The sequence below is a fragment of the Drosophila sulfurigaster genome, chromosome X, assembly GCF_023558435.1.
Source record: "Drosophila sulfurigaster albostrigata strain 15112-1811.04 chromosome X, ASM2355843v2, whole genome shotgun sequence".
NCBI lineage: Eukaryota > Metazoa > Arthropoda > Insecta > Diptera > Drosophilidae > Drosophila > Drosophila sulfurigaster.
The window spans coordinates 7653420-7672183 of NC_084885.1; the positions used below are offsets into that span (position 1 = coordinate 7653420).

Consider the following 18764-nt stretch of genomic DNA (forward strand, 5'->3'; position numbering starts at 1 on the left):
TAAAGCTGTGTGAACTTTAATATTCTAATTTGTGCGCCGTATTTGCTTGAACATGTCATAGCAATGAGCTTGCGAGTGGATGTATGCTTATTGATCGATAGCTGATTATTGCAAATGTGCTTGGCAATAGCGAAAGGTGTTCCTTGTCTTTTGTATAAATAAGAAAATATACATATATATGTAATAACTAAATATGTACAATATATAATTGTGTACATATAATAAATATGGAAATATTTGCACACTTTGCAACACTTGTGCAGAGGTAATTGTGCGTGTTTGCTCTTTGCTCGATGTTGGTCACACTGCATAGAAATAAACAAAAGCTAAAATGCGTTTAATTTAAGCTATAAGCAATTCGACGAACAGTGCTAAACTGCATTCCTTAATTAGTTGCAATTGTGTTGCGCTTCTCTCTCTCTATCCATCTATCGCTGGCTGTAGCTTTTGTTTGTGTTTGCCATGTCGAAACCGGGCGCAGGAATCGTAGCCATATTGCCTGGCGGTGGCGGCGTTGAACCAAGTTCGCCCGTTCAAAAGGTGTGGAAACCCGAATGTAAGTTGTGATTGATGAGTGTACTGTGTATGAATAATAATAGTGTGTGTTTAATGTGTGTGCGTGTAGTGTATAAAATACAATTGGATGCCCCAGCACCGCATCCAGTGCGTTGTCAACGCACTCTCGACACCACTCTGGAGGAACAGCAGCAAGCGATGCGTTTGTATGGCAGCGAATATCATGGCATCATGGGACACCTGGAGGCCGAACAGCTGCTGTCGCAGGCCAACGATGGCAGCTATTTGGTGCGGCGCAGCCCCAAAACCGATGGCTGTTATCATACGTTGAGTGTGCGCTTCAATAAGCGCACCAAGCATTATAAGGTCTTCTATAAGCCGGGTCATGGACACTATTTGCGGGAACAGGACAAGCACTATGAGACGGTGCACGAAATGGTCGCCGATGGCCTAATCAATTTCCATATGCAGCTGCATGCCAGTCCAATCATTCAGCAGATCAATCAGCAGACAAAGAACTGCTATCAACAGAGTCCATACATGACGCTCAATCGTCGCAAGCTACGAGCGCTGTCCAATGAGCTGGGTGGCAAGGCCACTGCAGTCGGGGACGATTGTGATGGCAGCGTTACGCTCAAGGTGAGCCAACAACAAGAGGCCCCTCAGCAGCAGAAGGAAGTACCTCAGCAGCAACACCAACAGCAACAGCTGCCGGCACAGGCAACGGATCCGATGCCACTCGTTTACGAGAAGCCGCACAACTTCAAGGTGCACACGTTTAAGGGCCTCAACTGGTGTGAGTTTTGCGCCAACTTTCTGTGGGGATTCACGGCGCAGGGCGTCAAATGTGAGGCATGCGGCTTTATGGCGCACAACAAGTGCTCGGAACTGGTGCCGCCCAAGTGTGTGCCGGACTTGAAGTACATTCGCGGCGTCTTTGGCACCGATCTGGCCACCATGGTGCAACTGCATCAGTGTCACATTCCCTTCGTGGTGCGTCGCTGCGTCGAGGAGGTCGAGGCACGCGGCATGCTGCAGGAGGGCATCTATCGTGTGTCTGGCTTTGCCGATGAGATCGATGCCTTGAAGCTGGCACTGGATCGCGATGGCGACAAAACGGACATGTCCGAGGCAACCTATGGCAATGTGAATGTGATTGCCGGCACTTTGAAGCTCTATTTGCGTCTGCTGCCTGTGCCGCTGATCACGTTCCAGGCGTATCCCAGTTTTATGGCTGCAGGTCGTGAGTTCTCTTGGAGTGTAAATTAACTCTTAAATTTCAATTTGTTCCTTTTGCATTTTACAGGAAATGCCAAGCAGACGGAACAGCTGCAGTTGATGGCGGAGGCAGCGCTGCGCTTGCCGCCAGCTCATTACAGTTGTCTGCAGTATATGTTGGAGCATCTCAAGCGGTGAGTCACTCACACACACACACACACACACACACACACACACACACATTCCATGCACATCTGAGTTATCAGTCACCTAAAGCAATCATCTCTTTTTAAGTAGAAATCACATATTTCGGCTCGATTTCTCAATAATTCAAATAAGCTAAATTTCATTTCATTTATTATGTGACACACAAAATGCTATAAAGTACTTTGTCTTATATATAATCACTATGTGAGACATTAATTAAAAATACAGCTGATGACACAAATTTCTTGTTGGAGTGTGTCAACATTTCACAAGATCTTTACACTTCATAAACTTCCATATAAAGTCAACGCAATATCTTCATTATTTACACTATGTGTCACATAAATAGAAAAAAAGACCATTATAATAGATGACACATAATTGCTATAGAATACATTTTCTTAAATATAATCACTTTGTGACACTTAAAATAAAAATAAGCTGATTATACAGAGTCGACGTCTAAGTATATCTTATAGCTCCGATAAACTTCCATATACACTATGTGACACATAAATTGAAGAATAGATGACACATAATTTGCTATACAATACTTCTTAAATATAATCACTTTGTGATACATAACTTAAAAAAAGAGCTGATTACACAGATTTCTTGTTATCGTGTGTCAACGTTTCACTAGATTTTTATATTTCCGATAAAGTAGAAGAGGAAATAATCATATAAATATTATTATCTTTTTATTGGAATAACGAATACAATTCCTTATTGCAATCAGATGTGGCAGAGCGACTAAGCCCTCTAGGTTATCATATATCCTTATATCCTTATATTGATGACAATCTCAGCTATACAAATAATATATGAATTTTGTTTAATTTTCAGCGTTGCTTCGCATTACGCTGTCAACAAGATGAACGAGCACAATTTGGCGACTGTGTTTGCGCCCACGCTGATTGCCACGCCCCAGCACATGACGAATCTCACGGAGGAGATCTTTATGCTCTCCTCGCTGATCACGCACTGCGAAACCATCTTTGCATCATCCAGCAACATGAACTCGAATTCCTCTTCGTAAAAAGGAACCCAGCAAACAAAACATTTCCCAGTGAGCGAGCAAGCGCGAATATCAGCTATCTCGCTCTCTCTTTATTTTTATCTATCGCTCTCTCTCTCTCTCTGTCTACACACGTCTCTGTCGAATTCGTTATGCACTCGAAATTAGTTTTCCTTAATTAGTTTACATTTTTAGCCAAGCATTTATTTATTTATTGTGAAAAGAAAAAAAAAACATTTTATGCACGAATCTTCGATACACTCACCAAAAATGTAGATCTTAAGTTTTAAAAATTGCAATCACATATTTTTGTATTTATTACATAATCTTAAACAAATTATTATCGCTATTGCTATTGCATTATAAATGTCCCGATAACTCTTCCCATTCACAAAAAGTACAGACAAGTAGATTGTGAAACAAAATTGTAAATTAAGCATTGAATGTTTTAAGGATTAACGTACGAATTTACATACAAGGTTTTTTGGAAAGATTTTGAAATATTTCAACTAGAATATAAAATGGAATGAAATTACATTAAATTAAGCTATTTATGTGAAATGTAAGCAAATGATTTTGAAATGCTTAAGATTATTTTCCTTTAGGTCAATCGAAGTCTACAGCTGTGAAGTAAGTTTTATTTTCTTTTTTTTTTTGTGATCTAGTTAGCTTGACACATTAATTGTACATTTCCTTTATTTTCATCTGTTCCAAATTTAAGGTTAATTGCTTTTATTTGTTTTGCAGTAGCGATTGAAGATGAGTAGCGCCATCAATGCGAATCTGAAGACAAGAACGAATCAAAAAGTGCAACAGAAACCGATTCAAAAGCAGCCAGAGAAAGCAACGATACAAAAGCTGGAGTCGAAGGACGAGGAGAAGCAGTTGCAGGCGCTGAAGGAGCAACAGCAACAAGGCGACAGCCAAGTGGTGAACAGTTTCTGGACATGCGATGAGCTGTTGCAATGCCTACCGCAAGTGTTGCAGCTGCGCAAGGTCTTCCAGCTGTACGTTCAAGATACAAGCAACGTCATCGATGTGCTCAAGGTGTCCGAGTGTTTGCATGCGATGGGATTGCGTTGCAGCGGCGTCACACTCAACGGTTGCCTGGCCGAGCGTTTGCTCCAGTTTCCGCCGGACCGCAAGCCGCCGAATCGTGTCAGCTTTGAGCTGGTGCTAACGCTGTACAGCCAACTGGCCGAGGAGTTGCCCATCGTGTCATCGGTGCTGATCAATGGTCTGCGATCGTGTGATGGTCAGAGTGCGGGTGTCATGCCGTTGACCAAACTGCGGCGTCTTCTCGTCGCGATGGGACGACGATTGATTGAGTCCGAGATCTGTGCGCTGCTCGATGCTCTGCAGGATGACAAGGGCAATGTTAACTATGTGCGGCTGTTGGAGTCGATCTTTGCGGTCGACCTGCAGGCGGTGAATAAGTTGCAAGAGGTGCGTCTGTATCTGGATGCCGTTGGCAAGAATGCCAGTCACATGGACATGCGTAAGCGGGACGAATTCATTGCCACACTTCGCAACTTGGATGCGAGTGGCAGCGGTTACATTGCCGCCGAACGTTTGCTGCAGCTCCTCAATGCGAATGGAGATCGTTTCACCATCGCCGAACTTGCCACGCTCACGCGAGGCATGACCAACTGCAAGAAGCAGGTTGACTATCGTCTCTTCCTGCGTCTCATTATGAATGAGTGAAACACGTCTCTTTGGTAGTTGATCAACATTGTAGTAGTATTAAGGTTTAGGATAAATCCCGAAAAGAACTTTGTTCGCTTAGCTGTTTTGAGTTCGACTTTCCATCCATAACCAGGCCAGTTATCCTTGCTTAAAGATGCGTTTGTTATGTACATATATGGTTCCGGATGATTCTCAATTCAAAACTTGTGTTATCCAACGAACAGTAGCAACTATTTCTTGAGAACGTGAACGTGAAGAAGAACGCGCATAATTCCAATAGTATTGTAATGATTTTCAGAAGAAAAAGTATTTCTAAAAACCTCAACCAAATTTATTTGAAATGTTAAAAATGTATGCAATCGCATAGCTGGCCGCACTGTTTTTGCTATAACATGTAAAGCCAACAGATGGCGTATGACGACGTTGCCGGACTTGGTCAATAAATGCGCCATCTATGAGTCAATTTTACTAAATGTATAACAGTTAAAGATGTGCATCGATCTGGCTAGGTTAAGTTTAACGGTTTAAGGGACCAACGTCAGGATAAAACTGACAAAGAGAAAATTAATTTTGTAGACATATCTCTGGCAAATTCTTAAGAATCTTGACAGCCTGTACCTTTTTGTAATTAGTAGTATCGATTTAAATTCAAGGATTTGAATTATCCTTGCCCGAATTGGTCTTTAAATTTTTAAAGATGTAAAGGTAGTAGAAAATTCGCCTTTGAAGCAGGATCGTGGCGCAAGGATTCCTCATATAAAAACAAACTAATTGATTTACTGAAAAACACGAAGGTCCTTACAGGATCCGAAATATTATGTTCACAGAACATAGTGCATATCTCGGTTACATTTCATTTTATCCTTGCGAGTCCTGTGTCAATCGAAGCGTATTCGTAAGGACTATTATCCTGCCAGCTTTGATCCCGATCGTCTTTGTGGTTCTCGAGTTATCCTGGAATTTACGATTTTCGGATATTTCGTTTAAGCAATGGAACTGGAAAATTACAAGTATTGGCTGTCAATCGATAGAGTTGGTCCTTACGATCATAGTAATATGAGTCCTTTAAAAATCGCGCAGGATATAGCGGAGATATAGCTTGTTTTCGAAAAACGACCTTTATCGCACCCTCAAAAATTGGTCTCAAAATTTGTGAAAATTTTTTAAGGGTAAAGGTATCGAAAAATTGTCGAAAGTTATAAAAATCCGCCGTATCTCGGCCATTTGAAGTTCCATCGTGATGTCCTTTGGCACAAGGATATATCTAAGCAATAGAAACCAATTAACATTTTCAAAAGGACGAAAATCATTACAGGACTCGAGATAAAAGGAATATTTTGTAAATAGACAATTGCGTATATCTTGGCCATATCCTGTCTGATCCTTGCGGGCTCAGTGTCAAACGAAGTCCTTTAAGGAGAGCTATTAGTGTACCAAAGGACATTCCAATCGTCCTTGTGGTTCTTGAGTTATCCTGCAATTTTTGATTTTCGCCAGTTTCTCTTGGCCCTCGGACTGAAAATGTCAAGTTTTGGATTCTTAGATAACGCCATAATTTTTTGATGCCAATCGATAGACTTGGTCCTTGCGATCCTGGCAGTGTAAGTCCTTTGAAAATCCGGCAGGATATGGCCGAGATATAGCTTGTTTTTAAAAACAATACACATATTACCCCCTCAAAGTATGCTACAAAAATTTATTTCTTTAGCACTAATTTGTTGCCATATATTTGTCAAATCCTTAAGGATCTTGGAAGGACTTACCTTTTTGTAATCAGGATAACAAGTACTATCGATCTCCATTCAAGGATTTTTATTATCCTTCCCAAAATTGGTCCGGAAATTTGTGAAAATTTTTTAAGGGTAAGTCTCGAAAAATTGTCGAAAATTATAAAAATCCGCCGTATCTCGATTATTTGAAGGACGATCGTGATGTCCTTTGGCACAAGGATATATGTAGTCAATAGAAATCGATTGGCATTTTCAAAAGGACGAATATCCTTACAGGACTCGAGATAAAATGAACTTTTTGTAAATAGAAAATTGCGTATATCTTGGCCATATCCTGTCTGATCCTTGCGGGCTCAGTGTCAAACGAAGTCCTTTAAGGAGAGCTATTAGTGTACCAAAGGACATTCCAATCGTCCTTCTGGTTCTTGAGATATCCCGCAATTTTTGATTTTCGCCTGTTTCTCTCGGCCCTCAGACTGAAAAATTTGAAGTGTTGGATTCTTAGATGACCCTATATTTTTTTTATGGTGATCGGTAGAGGAGCTCCTTACGATCCTAGTAATACATGTCCTTTGAAAATCAGGATATGGCCGAGATATAGCTTGTTTTCATAAAACAATTCCCACAGCACCCTCAAAGTATGCTACAAAAAATTAATTTTGTTACCGCAAAATTTTAAATTCGAATTGAAATTTGAACAGACAGTGAAGCAAGCAAATAAGAAGGGATAATATTCCTTACGAATAAAGCTTCGTATCCTTTATGTGTTTTATCGATTTTAGCGTAGATTATGCATTTATTAAAAATATTACATTCTTGGTTTCTTAGGAGCTAAACGAATCGAAACGAAACTTATCGAGTCTAGAGCATTGTTAAAATGTCATATTGTGTTTTGGATTACAGATCAAGACGATTTTGATTTTGATTAATTATCGATCAATAAATTGCTTAAAGGTAGAAAAAAAATTGGTGTGCTTATGGATACATTCTTTTTGGGCTTAGATTTGAGATCATTTTAGGGAATTATTTTCCCATTTTGTTTTGTATTTCCTTTTTTTGGTTTTTCACTGTGGCAAGCTGTTGTTGTTGTTGTTGTAGTTGCTCTGTCAGACATCTTCGATGTTGACGCAAGGCGTCAGCTCCATTTTGACGGGATGCGAAGTTGCCAGCAACTGTTGCGTGTTGCTGCTGTTATTGTTGTTGTTGCGCTCCTCGTGTTTTAAGACCTCGCATTGAGCATGAACCTGGGCCTGAGCTTGAGCTTGAGCTTGAGCTTGAGCTTGAGCCTGAGCTTGAGCTTGTGCCTGAGCAAAGCTGCGCACTTGGAGAAAGAGTCCGCCATTGTTGAGGAGACGCGCCTGATGCTCCTGTGCTTTGGCGCGCAAACAAGCAATCGAGTTGTTCCTGCAAAGAAATCCGTTAGCAATTGTTAAACAGACAAATGCAGAGGAAATCAACGCTTACCTAAAAGCATCCGGATCGTGCTCCATTAGCGCAGCGGCTGCTGCTGCGGCAGACAAATGATGTGCATGCAACGCTGCATGTGGCTGCTGCTGCTGTTGATGTTGCTGGTGCTGTTGATGTTGCTGCTGTTGCTGCTGCTGTTGGTGTTGTGCGGCTGCTGCTGCTGCAGCTGCGACAGCAGTGTTCATAATCATGTGAAAGTCCTTGCTCGAGGCAGCGGCTCCTGCACCCGCCGCATTTGCCGCATCCAACAGCGGATGATAACTGGGCGTGGCAGTTGCATAATGTCCCGCCAGCGACGTCTGTTGCTGCTGCTGCTGTGGCGGTTGCTGTTGCTGTTGTGGCTGCAACAAGTGCGTCGTCTGTGGCGGCTGCTGCTGCTGTTGCTGTTGCGTTTGCTGTGGCGATGGCGAACCGAGTTCGATGTGCGGCGATCCAGAGCTGTTGGTTGTTGCCCCCGTTGGCGTTGTGGCCGCCGATGAGGCTGCCGCATAGCCGCTGCTGCCGTGCGGCGTCGTCGATGCTGGCGGCACTGTGGATGCAATCGTTGGACAGCTGCTTGGCGCCGGACTCACAACATTCAACGACTCGGTCGATGAGCTCAGCGCTCGCGAGTGTGAGCGCAATTCATCCGAATGCGCCGACTTGGAGCCAGCCGAATCCTCGTGATCGCTTACTCCGGAATCGTCCTTGAGCGCAGATTGTGCCTCAATCGATTTGCGATGCATGCCTAAAAAAAGGAGAAGAAGTAATAGAATGTTAGCATTACTTATTACAAGTGTGAGTTGCTCTTAGTTTGGTTGGGGGAGTTGTTGGAACTGATGAAGCTTTGAAGCTACGTTTTTGAAGCTGATTACTCTATATATAGTTTAATTCAATTCTGTGGTAAATACTAATCTAAACGTGTTTCTTTCATCTCAACGCAACGCTATAAGCTGTACTGCCCGAAAGTTTAAAGCTCTTTTAAAATCAGCTAAAATGAATAAGCTCACAGTTATTCATTAATCTAAAACCAAAGCTCTTTATATTAGTAAACAAAAGCTTCTTTAAAATCAGCACAAGCTGCAAAGGAAAGCAATTGCTTTTATCTATGAAACTTTACCTCATTTAAGTCAAAGATTGAAATTTATTATAACAATAAAAAACAGCTTTTATGCATTTATAGAGTACAAACATTTATAGACTTTAGCTTTAAGAAAACTCAGCCATTTAAACTAAAAGGAAAATTGTCAAAAAATTAAAAAAAAAAAATATAAAAAATGATTACCTCTAAACTATATATTTATCAACAATTCGAACCTGCAGTTGCATTAAAGAATCAGCTAAATAGTTGGGACAACGAGGACTAACAGATGTTTGACATTAATCTCACAGAGCGAAAAACGTCACGCCCAAGTGATCTAATGGACTGCAAGTCAAATTGAGAGAGGAAGAGGGAGGAGGCTCAAAACTATGAGACTACTATTAACTGGTGGGTCACTACTCAACATCAAATTGCCAACTAATTTGACAGTCGCGTACTTAATTAAAAACTCTAGCCTCACAAATGCTAAGCCGTTAAGCCACTTAAGACTTGAAGAGTGGCCGAGGCAAGAGGAGGAGGAGGAGTTACTTGGAAATTAATTTGCGAGACACCCAGAGAATTATCACCGAGGAGGGATGGAAGTTTGCCAAAGACAAGTGCCAATAAAACTAGCAGTTTCTCCCTCTCCTCTCCTCTCCTTCCTCAGTCTCTTCCTCTTGCTCTGGCTCTCAGTCAGGCCACAGACAATGGAAATAGATAAACGATAAATGCCAAATTAAAGCGGAATTCCCTTGAATGCCCTGCGTCACCCTATCGCGTGTGCATTTTGCATTTATTAAGCGATTATTAACAAATAAAAGCCACGAGTAGAATGTCGAAAGCAACCCTGAACTGGGCTGGGAAACAGATTCAGCTAACCTCCTCCTTCATTCGCCTGCGCGTCCCCTTTTGGCACTTGTTAACTGCCAGTCGCTAATCCGCAAAGTCATTTCGAGGCAGTCGACTGAAGTCAAAGAAATGTGCGCAACATATGACGACAAAAATGGTAAAAGGACGAAACCAAATATGCTCACAATTTTCAGCTCTCCCCCTTCCCCCTTCCCCGTTCTCGTTCCCCCTCCTCTTTCGCCGACCAAACCGATATCATTTTATAATCCCCCGAGCTGCTGGCCTTTGTCTCGCTCAAAATTCAATTAAACTCGCCTCAATGCAAACGCGACTTCGATGGCGATTTTGCGTTTGCGTTTTCGTTTGCGATTGCGATTTCCTATTCGATTTGGGATTTTGGGTTTTCACGGTTTTTCTGTGTTTTCTGTTTTTCTTTTTTGGTTTTTGGGAGGATTTGTTAGTTTTGATAGTTCGATATGATTGTTGCATTTACATTTCTGTTCCATACCTAGTAGCCAGGGTGCCACCGCATCGTTGTCCTTGGCCGACTTCAGTATGGTCTCCGGCAATGGCAGCGAGTGTCGCACCATCGCCCCATACAATCCATATTCAGCCATGATGGTGCTGCCGCCCCAAACCTTTTCGGTTTTGCGCCATTTCGCACGTCGATTCTGGAACCACACCTGCAAAAGTTTTTAAGAAATCAACGCAATTATTGTCAAATTCATTGTCATATATGTTAAAAGAAATTGGAAGTCATAATGTCATTTGCGGGGGCGGAAGTGGGCATGGCAAAAATTTGCGTGAAAACATAACAAATGCTGTCGAAAAAAAATTATAGCTCTATCTCTTACAGTCTCTGAGATCCAGAGTTTCATACGGACGGACGGACAGACGGACAGACACACAGATAGGCAGACAGACGGATAGACGGACATGGCTATATCATCTCGGCTGTTGATGCTGATCAAGAATATATATACTTTATAGGGTCGGAGGTGCCTCCTTCTACCTGTTACATACATTTCCTGTCGGCACAAAGTTATAATACCCTTCTACCCTATGGGTAGCGGGTATAAAAAGTTGTGATGCTCGATCGTGGAAAAGATTGTATCGCGAAAAATGTATGAGATCGAAGGCGAAATTCTAATACATTTCTAAGTTCGTATTCGTAAGAAAGCAAATATAATGCTATTGCTATACTAAAATTTAGAGCTAAGTTAAGACCAGTTGTCTAAACAAAAAAAAGTTGAAATGAAAAAAGCGAAACCTTTATAAAACAAGTAAGAAAGCTACAGTCAAGTGTGCTCAAATGTGAGATACCGCTTGCCCATTTGGAATAAGAGCGAAATAGTACGGTATACATTATTATTACATATATATTATAAAATATACCAAAATTATATACTGCAAAGATATTCAAAATATACCAAAAGCTATATTTGGAATATTGATATAGTACTACAGTCAAAATATACCATAGAGTACAAAATATACCAAATATGTATATATAAAAACACTGTTATAGTTAAGATTAAAGAGCTATTCTCTAATAGTTACTAGACTTATACAAATTTTGTTCTTTTCTGCCTGTTGAGAGCGCCATATGGCAGAGAAGCCAAGCAAAAGGAGCACAACTTAAGCATTTGGCCATTTGAGTGAGCTGTGTTGACCAAGTTGACCATTGGTCATTGGCCACTGAGCTTGAAGGCTGGGCGTGGCTGACACTTTGGGGGCGGTGGCGGGGCAAATGGCATGCAAATTGCAAATTATTAAATAAAAAACTCGTTGAAATTGAAAAAATGTAAATGGAATGCTTGCGAAATGCTAATACGAAGAGAATATTCGCTCGGACCGTAAACGCTTTTAGCAGCAGCGATGACAGCATTGAGAATGGTAAGCAGAGGGCAGAGAGAGAGAGAGAGAGAGGGGACAGTGTGTTCACACATAATAGCAAATAATATACATATTCGCATATAAGTGACCAAATTAGATTATCTTCCAAAACATTAAACCGATTCGCAGCAGCAACAACAACAAGAACAACAATGTGAATGCACAATAATAAGAAAACATTAAATGTTGATCACAAAAGCGAGTCAACAACAACAACAACAACAAGAGGAACAACAACGGCAGCAGCCACAACAACAACTGTCACAATAAAAGGATTTGGCACACACACACACACACACACACACACACACACACACACACACACACACACACACACACACACACACACACACACACACACACACACACACACACACACACACACACACACATGCAAAAGGATGAGCTCAAGTTGAAGCAAGGACCGAAAAGGATTTAACTTTGACTTGCAACCCTCGCACGCACTCGCCTTTCCCCCTTCCCCTCTCACTCTCTTCCCACTCTGTCGCTGATTCACTGTCTCTCTTGTGCGCTGTCGAGTCGCAAAAGAAGTCATCATTTTTCTGGTCCATCAAATCGTTTAGTTCTGCTATTAGTCATGTGCGACGACGGTACGACGAAGGACACACAGGCAGCAAAGAGCGACAGATGGAAAGGGAGCGAGGGTAGAGCGGAAGGGCGGGGAGTTAAGAGGGGTGGCCACTAAACTGAAATCGACGAGGCGACGCTGCTTGAAGTGGCTCGACGAGAGAACGACACAACTGGAAAAACGCTGCAAAATGAAAATTTATAATAAAAAGCAAAATATGCAAAATAGGTTGGCATGCCAAAAAAAAGAACCAGAAGAAGAAGCAAAAAGCAAAAGGGGAAGCACTATACTAGGGGTAGTGAGAGGGGAAGGGGGAGGGGGGGGGAGTGCAGCAATGTGGCGACATTTTTGCTGAAATTCTTTTTGGCACGGCCCAAAGACAGCCCCGCAGCATTTCCCTCTCTTCCCTCTCTCTCTCTCACTCGAAGATTGAACAAATCGCTACAAAATCAGAGCAACGGGAAGCGAGAGGGAGGGGAAGAGGGAGAGGGAAGGTGGTTGAGTTAGCCTTTCGCCCCAAAACGAAGACAAAGTGATTTGGCTTTTGATTGTGTCAGCTGCTGGTCGGGAAGGTGCCTACGCCTTTGGCAATTGCAACTCGTATTCTTCTTCTTCTTTCCCTCTTCCACTCTCCTTCCCACTCTGTCTTTCAGAAGATATATGGAACTGACAACTTGGCTCATAAATTGCGGCATATGAGAAATTGGCAGCACCACAAAATGTCAGGCGAGCCACTCAGTGCGGCCCACTAAATTTAGTAGCTAAAAGGAGCATTGGCTGAGTGCCTCGACACAGTCACATCAAGGGGATTATGGCACTGGGAAAGACCTAGACAGAAAACCATAGGGGAAAAGGGATAGAGAGGGGGGGAGAGTGTAAAGAAAGTTTAAGAAAGAAAGGAATGCAATCTGCAGTTACTCTTAAATATGATTAAGATATTCTATACCAAAGAAGCTTATAAGCTATGCTAAGATTATTTCAATTTAAACTGTAATTGTTATCCCAAAAACGTTCTTAACATTTTCAAGTTCGACTTGCTTTCTTAGAACAATGAAATTTCTAGCTCAAAAACTATTGGCAATGGGCAACATAATATAATATAAAGCTTCCAGTCGCAATTTTATACTCAAACGAATTTTCATATTTAGATATAAAAACAGTAAACAAACGATATACAAATTAAAACTAAAAAAAAAAACATTTGAACATAAAATTATTATTTTTGTTTTTCCCTTTGTATATTGTTTCAATCAATCTAAGATGCCTACTACCTATTTGCAATAAAGATTTATTCCAAAAATATACTGAAAATATACAAAAAAATTTATACCGAAAATATACAACAAGTCGCTAAGATATACCGAATGCTATATTTACCATATCGATAAAGTACTACATTCAAAATATTCCAAAAATACTAAAATATATAGAATGCTATATTTGACATGTCGATATAGTAATACATTCAAAATATTCCAAAAATACTAAAATATACCAAATGCAATATTTGACGTATTGATTAGTATAACTTTCAAAATATTCCAAAAATACTAAAATATACCAAATGCTATATTTGACATATCGATATAAATAAATTCCAAAAATACTCAAATATACCGAATGCTATATTTGACATATCGATATAGTAATACATTCAAAATATTCCAAAAATACTAAAATATACCAAATGCAATATTTGGCGTATTGATTAGTACTACATTGAAAATATTCCAAAAATACTAAAATATACCAAATGCTATACTACATAATTCTTAAAGATTACTTGAGTTGTTGCAGTGTGTGTTCATTGCAGTATTCTGAGCTTTGAGTTTTTAATACACATCTCAAAAAGCACAGAATTTTAGCTAAGTAAGTGTATCAAAAGTATGCGACACATTTCAAGTATTAACTAGCTTTGCATTTAGTATTTAAATACCATTCTAGTTCTAAAATATTTCTGTTTCCATTTTCAGAATAATCGTATAGTATCGTATTACATTCATTGGGATCGCTTAATAAAGAAATAACAAATACGAAAAGTAATTCAATTTGTATCACAAATAGTTTTGTCAGTTGATAGTTAATTGTTTGGTTGCTGCGTTTGTTTGGCTTGAATTAAGGCCACTTCTTGGTAATGATCGAGGATCGCTGGGGAAGTTCAAGTTGTTGCTGAAGCTGAAGGATGCGATTACCACTTGGGCTTAATATGTTGCAGCATGCAACACTGTGTCATGTGGCATGGCTCTGATTGGGAGTCGAGTCGAGTTGAGTCAAGTTGAGGCTGTTGCTCAGGTGAGCTGCCAACTGCTGCTGAAATTAATTTACACACACTCACATGGCGTGTCTCAATGCCGAGGGCAATACGAGTTGCACTTAAGAGAGCTTGCGTCGGGCGTGGCAGGTGGCAGGTGGCTGGTGGCTGGTGGCAGGTTGCTGTGTGTGCTGTGTGGCAAACAGCTCACAATGCCTGTCGCTGCCTCCGCCTTAAGTTGAGTCCGGGGCTGCGAAATCAAATTAATCCGGTTTGTTATTTCATCATGCAACGTCAACGTCATCATCATCAGTTGCAACAACAGACAAAAGCCGGCAACAGCAGCAGCAACAGCAACAGCAACAATTTGCAATAATAAATAGAGAGCAAGAGCGAGTGAGAGAAAGAGTAAGAGACACACACAGCGTCATGTAAACAAACGTCTGGCAAAGGAGCGGAAAATTTCATTAACAAGGCACACAAGCAGCATGCAACAGCAGCAACACCAACAACACCAACAACAGCAACAGCAACCCAATTGCCACTGTTGTAGGGCCGCCCAGCAGCAACAGCAACAACAGCAGCTGCTTCGTCTCCGCCAAGCTGCCTAGCTGCTCTTCTCCCTTCCGCCCTTTCTCTCCTCTCTTCTCCACTGTCTTCCCGGCCAGCAACAGCAACAGCAGCAGCAACAGCAGCAGCAGCTGCCCCGACAACACTTCGAGCACTGATAATTTAATCAACTCTCATTGAATTATATCATTTTGCAATTTGGCGACGCTGCCTGTGCGGCATTCAACTGCTGCCGCTCCTCCTTCTCCCCTCCTCTCCCCTCCTCTCCTCTTTCCGCTCCCTCCGCCCAATGCAATTTCAATTCTCATTATGATAGCTGCAACGAGCTGCTGTCGGAGCTGTCGCTTCGCTAGCGTCCATTTTGAGTGCGGAAATCAAAATAGGAAATGCCATAAATTTGCCAAAACGGAAGCTTCGCTGACAAACCAAAACACACACACACACATACAGGTGTGTGTTTGTAGAGGTGCTTTTAGCAGCCTGTGTGTATGCCTCTTCTCTTTCTCTTCCTTTCGCCCGCTCTACTGTTGTCGCTGTGTAAGCAATCCAATTGCAGCTATTTGATTTGATATCCCTCTAATCTACTCTGCTTCTATTTCTCTCCCTCTCCCTCTCTCTTTCTTTCTCTCGCTTTCTCTTTCCGAATGTTCTCTCTAATAATCGCAAATATATGCATTCCTAAATATCAAACGTAGAGCTGTAATATTTATAATTTTAGGCGCCAAATAAATTCAATTGGACTATGCAGTTTGTTTTTTTTACTAGCTTTAGATTGTTCAATAAATTTGTAAATTCGTTGCGAATTTTAAAAGCAGTATTTTTAGGGAAGCAGTATTTTTTTTGGGTATATAGAGCAGTATTATATAGTAATTACTCTTATTCTATATAACTTTAAACTCTTACTTAAAATATCATATGCACATACATATATTTGATAGTAAAATTTGAGCTTTGAGGTTCAAAATCATTAAATAAATCTAGTGATTAAATTGACTATGAACGATAAATCTTAATTTATTCCATTATTATTGTATCTTTTTCCAAATATCGTCTTTTAATTGGGTGTTAGATTCTTTTGGGTAAAGATCTGGTATATTTTCTACTCTTTGGTATATTTTCAATTTATTACTATAATAATATACCAACGAAATTCTTCAGTATATACTACTATATTATACCGTTATGCTAAATATACTATTCGGTATATATTTATATTTTTGTGGTATATTTTTGGTATATTTACGGGTAGCTTTGCATTCTCGAGTATGCTCGACTGTAGCTTTCTTTGTTGTTAACATCGGAAAAGAGTAGAATAATTTTAATAAATATAAAGAAAAATAAATCTTTAATTAAATTATTAAAAAAAAAAAAAAACAGATTGAACTAACGAAAAAGACAATGTAAGAAACATAATATACCAACTTCAGAAAAAAAGTAACTATAAGTAAAATAATTGAATCTTGCTATTTTTCCCTTTTCCCTTTTCTGTTTTCTTATATTTAAATGTGTTCAAAACATGAAATTAATTTATCAGTTAATCACATTTTGTGAATCTTTTGCTATCAAGTATTTTTTAATAATGATACTAAATTGAGTGGATAAACTTTTTAACCCAAAGAATGACTTCACTTTTGACCTTTTTCGTTGGCTATTGAATTGTGCAGCTGAAGATGATGCCAAGTTTGTTCGAGCCGCATTGTTGACCACTTTAATATAGATAACAGCTTTGGCAATCATTCGCTAAATGATTACTTGACGATGCTCCTCCCCTTCCCTCCCCAGCCAAAGAGTGGTCAGCATCACGATGTCAATTTGCTGATTGAAAATTTATTATTATTGAAGAACTTGGCTCGCTTTTATGGGCCGCAACGTATCGAGACGCGCCCCCTTTTTGGCCAGGTTTCGAGTCTGTGTCCAGTTTTTGGTGGCTTGAACTCAAGTCAAGTGGTTGTCATGGCTGCGCTTCACTGGCGATGCGTCGCTGGCCACACCCACGAAATGGTGAATGCATTTGATTTATTGAACTATGAAACTGCTTGCCAGCAATTGAATGAGGCGATGAAATCATCGATGGGGAGAGACATGTCTTTAGCCCTCAATCTGAATCTCAATCTTTGGATTTGTTTGCCCAACAAAAATGGATTTCTTTGGCCACTAATTTAACCGATTACTTCAGCTATTAGCCAACATATGTACATATGTGTTTTGGATGACAGTTTGAGCAATCGTTTTTTCAATTCCAACTCATTTGCTTAAGTGCGTTTGTTGATCTCAGCGAAGCTTTAATTTAATCTTGACGCAAAGCTGTTAAAGTTTATCGAAGCTGCTTAAAGCTCTGCAGCTTAATTTTTGTTGTAAAAGCTAGATTTTAATACTAATTTAAATAGCAGAAATTAAATTTCAATGTATTTGAGAAGTTTAATTTAATAATTTTTATAATTTTGCCAACAAAAAGTTCGGCACAATTAAATCAACTTAAATCAATCAAGATGCTCGCTTTCGCGACTTAAATTACTATATTTCTAAAGAAGTATAAACCTAAATACATTTTTAAATTAAATTAAATTAAAAGTATGAATTATAAAAAATGCATCAAAAATCAAATTTGTATAAAAATTGCATAGAAATTTTATAATATGCTAATTTCTAAATCAAATTTTAATTATTTGCAAAAGCATATGAAACAAATGATTTTTTCAGCAATTTTGTGTACTATTCAAAGATCTAATCTTTATCTGTTATATCCCATTTATTTTCAATTCAAGAATCACTAATTTACAACTGTTGTTGCATAGGATCTTGAATATAGAATTGCAATTGGAGTGCCAATATACATACATTATGTATAGCTACTTTCTCAAGAAGCAATCTTTTATTAGAAGAATTCTACAACGATCTTTAGAGTAATGATAAAGTCAAACTCTCTTTGCATTATGGGGGAATCCATGAAGCCAAGTAAGATTCCATAACCATTTTGGTCAAGTTCAAAAGGTGCTGGAGAAATACTGAGAAAGAGCGGCTTAAAGAGGGAAATGCGACGAATGGGAAATGGAAAATGTGAAACGGAAAATGGGAAATCAATTTTGCGCACATAAGCATGGGCGGCTGCACTTGGACAAAGGTCAGCTTTGTGACTGCCTGCGGTGGCTCAAACTGTTGGCCATAATTAAAATATTGGTAACCAATCAAAGATTTTCAATGGCAGTCGAGACTCAACTCAACTCAACTCGACACGACACGACACGATTCGACTCCGTTCTGCTCTGCTCTGTTATTTGCCTGCTGTGCATTCCTCGGCAGCGAGAGGGGGGGAGGGAGTGTTAAAGGGAAGGGGGACAGCTACAAATATTTGCGCACTCGTGCTGCAAAATTGCGCAAATTGCATGCAGCATGCAGCATGCAGCAACGTGGCAGGCAACAGAGGCCTGTGCCTCATAGTTTTCAGGTGACATGTGCAGTGCATCGCTCTCTCCCCTCCATACCTCTCTCTCTCTCTCGAAGGATTTGGCCTGGCTTTCAGCTTGTGCGGCATGCGGCCTTTATTGGTTTACTTCATCAACTCGACAGGCAGCTAGTGAGTCAGTCATTCAGTCAGTCAGTCAGTCAGTCAGTCAGTCAGTCAGTTAAACATTCGTTCAGTTAGTCATTCAGTCCAGCAGTTAGTCCGTCATTCTGTCTGCCAACCATTTGAGGCGTGTGGAAATTTC

General features: G+C 40.2%; 3 protein-coding genes across 9 annotated transcripts in view; 2 read left to right on the plus strand and 1 right to left on the minus strand.

The window, feature by feature from the left end:
• Positions 1-272: 272 nt before the first annotated feature.
• On the plus strand, positions 273-3060 carry LOC133847993 (N-chimaerin). 2 transcript variants are annotated; one of them, XM_062283354.1, is made up of 4 exons: positions 273-556; positions 626-1759; positions 1823-1928; positions 2788-3060. In XM_062283354.1, exons 1-4 carry the CDS (start codon positions 463-465, stop codon positions 2978-2980), a joined length of 1527 nt encoding a protein of 508 aa, XP_062139338.1. In that variant the 5' UTR covers positions 273-462; the 3' UTR covers positions 2981-3060. The 2 variants fall into 2 exon arrangements, with proteins under 2 accessions (XP_062139338.1, XP_062139339.1); XM_062283355.1 differs by having other exon boundaries at positions 276-556; positions 626-1756.
• A 563-nt stretch (positions 3061-3623) lies between these two features.
• LOC133847994 (uncharacterized) lies at positions 3624-5015 on the plus strand. Its single transcript, XM_062283356.1, has one exon. The coding sequence runs from the start codon at positions 3719-3721 to the stop codon at positions 4661-4663; it is 945 nt and encodes a 314-aa protein (XP_062139340.1). The 5' UTR covers positions 3624-3718; the 3' UTR covers positions 4664-5015.
• Positions 5016-7137: 2122 nt separating this feature from the next.
• LOC133848394 (protein bunched, class 2/F/G isoform) overlaps positions 7138-18764 on the minus strand; it is a 60208-nt gene continuing 48581 nt past the window's right edge. For 4 of the 6 annotated variants that reach the window (XM_062283948.1, XM_062283945.1, XM_062283943.1 and 1 more), the window contains 3 exons: positions 10245-10434; positions 7840-8569; positions 7138-7779 (listed from right to left, as the gene is read on the minus strand). In XM_062283948.1, coding sequence (XP_062139932.1) covers positions 7482-7779; positions 7840-8569; positions 10245-10434 — 1218 coding nt within the window. In that variant the 3' untranslated portion in view covers positions 7138-7481. Of the gene's footprint in view, positions 7780-7839; positions 8570-9994; positions 10167-10244; positions 10435-18764 lie in introns of those variants that run through there. The other 2 variants (XM_062283944.1, XM_062283949.1) reach the window with 2 other exon arrangements.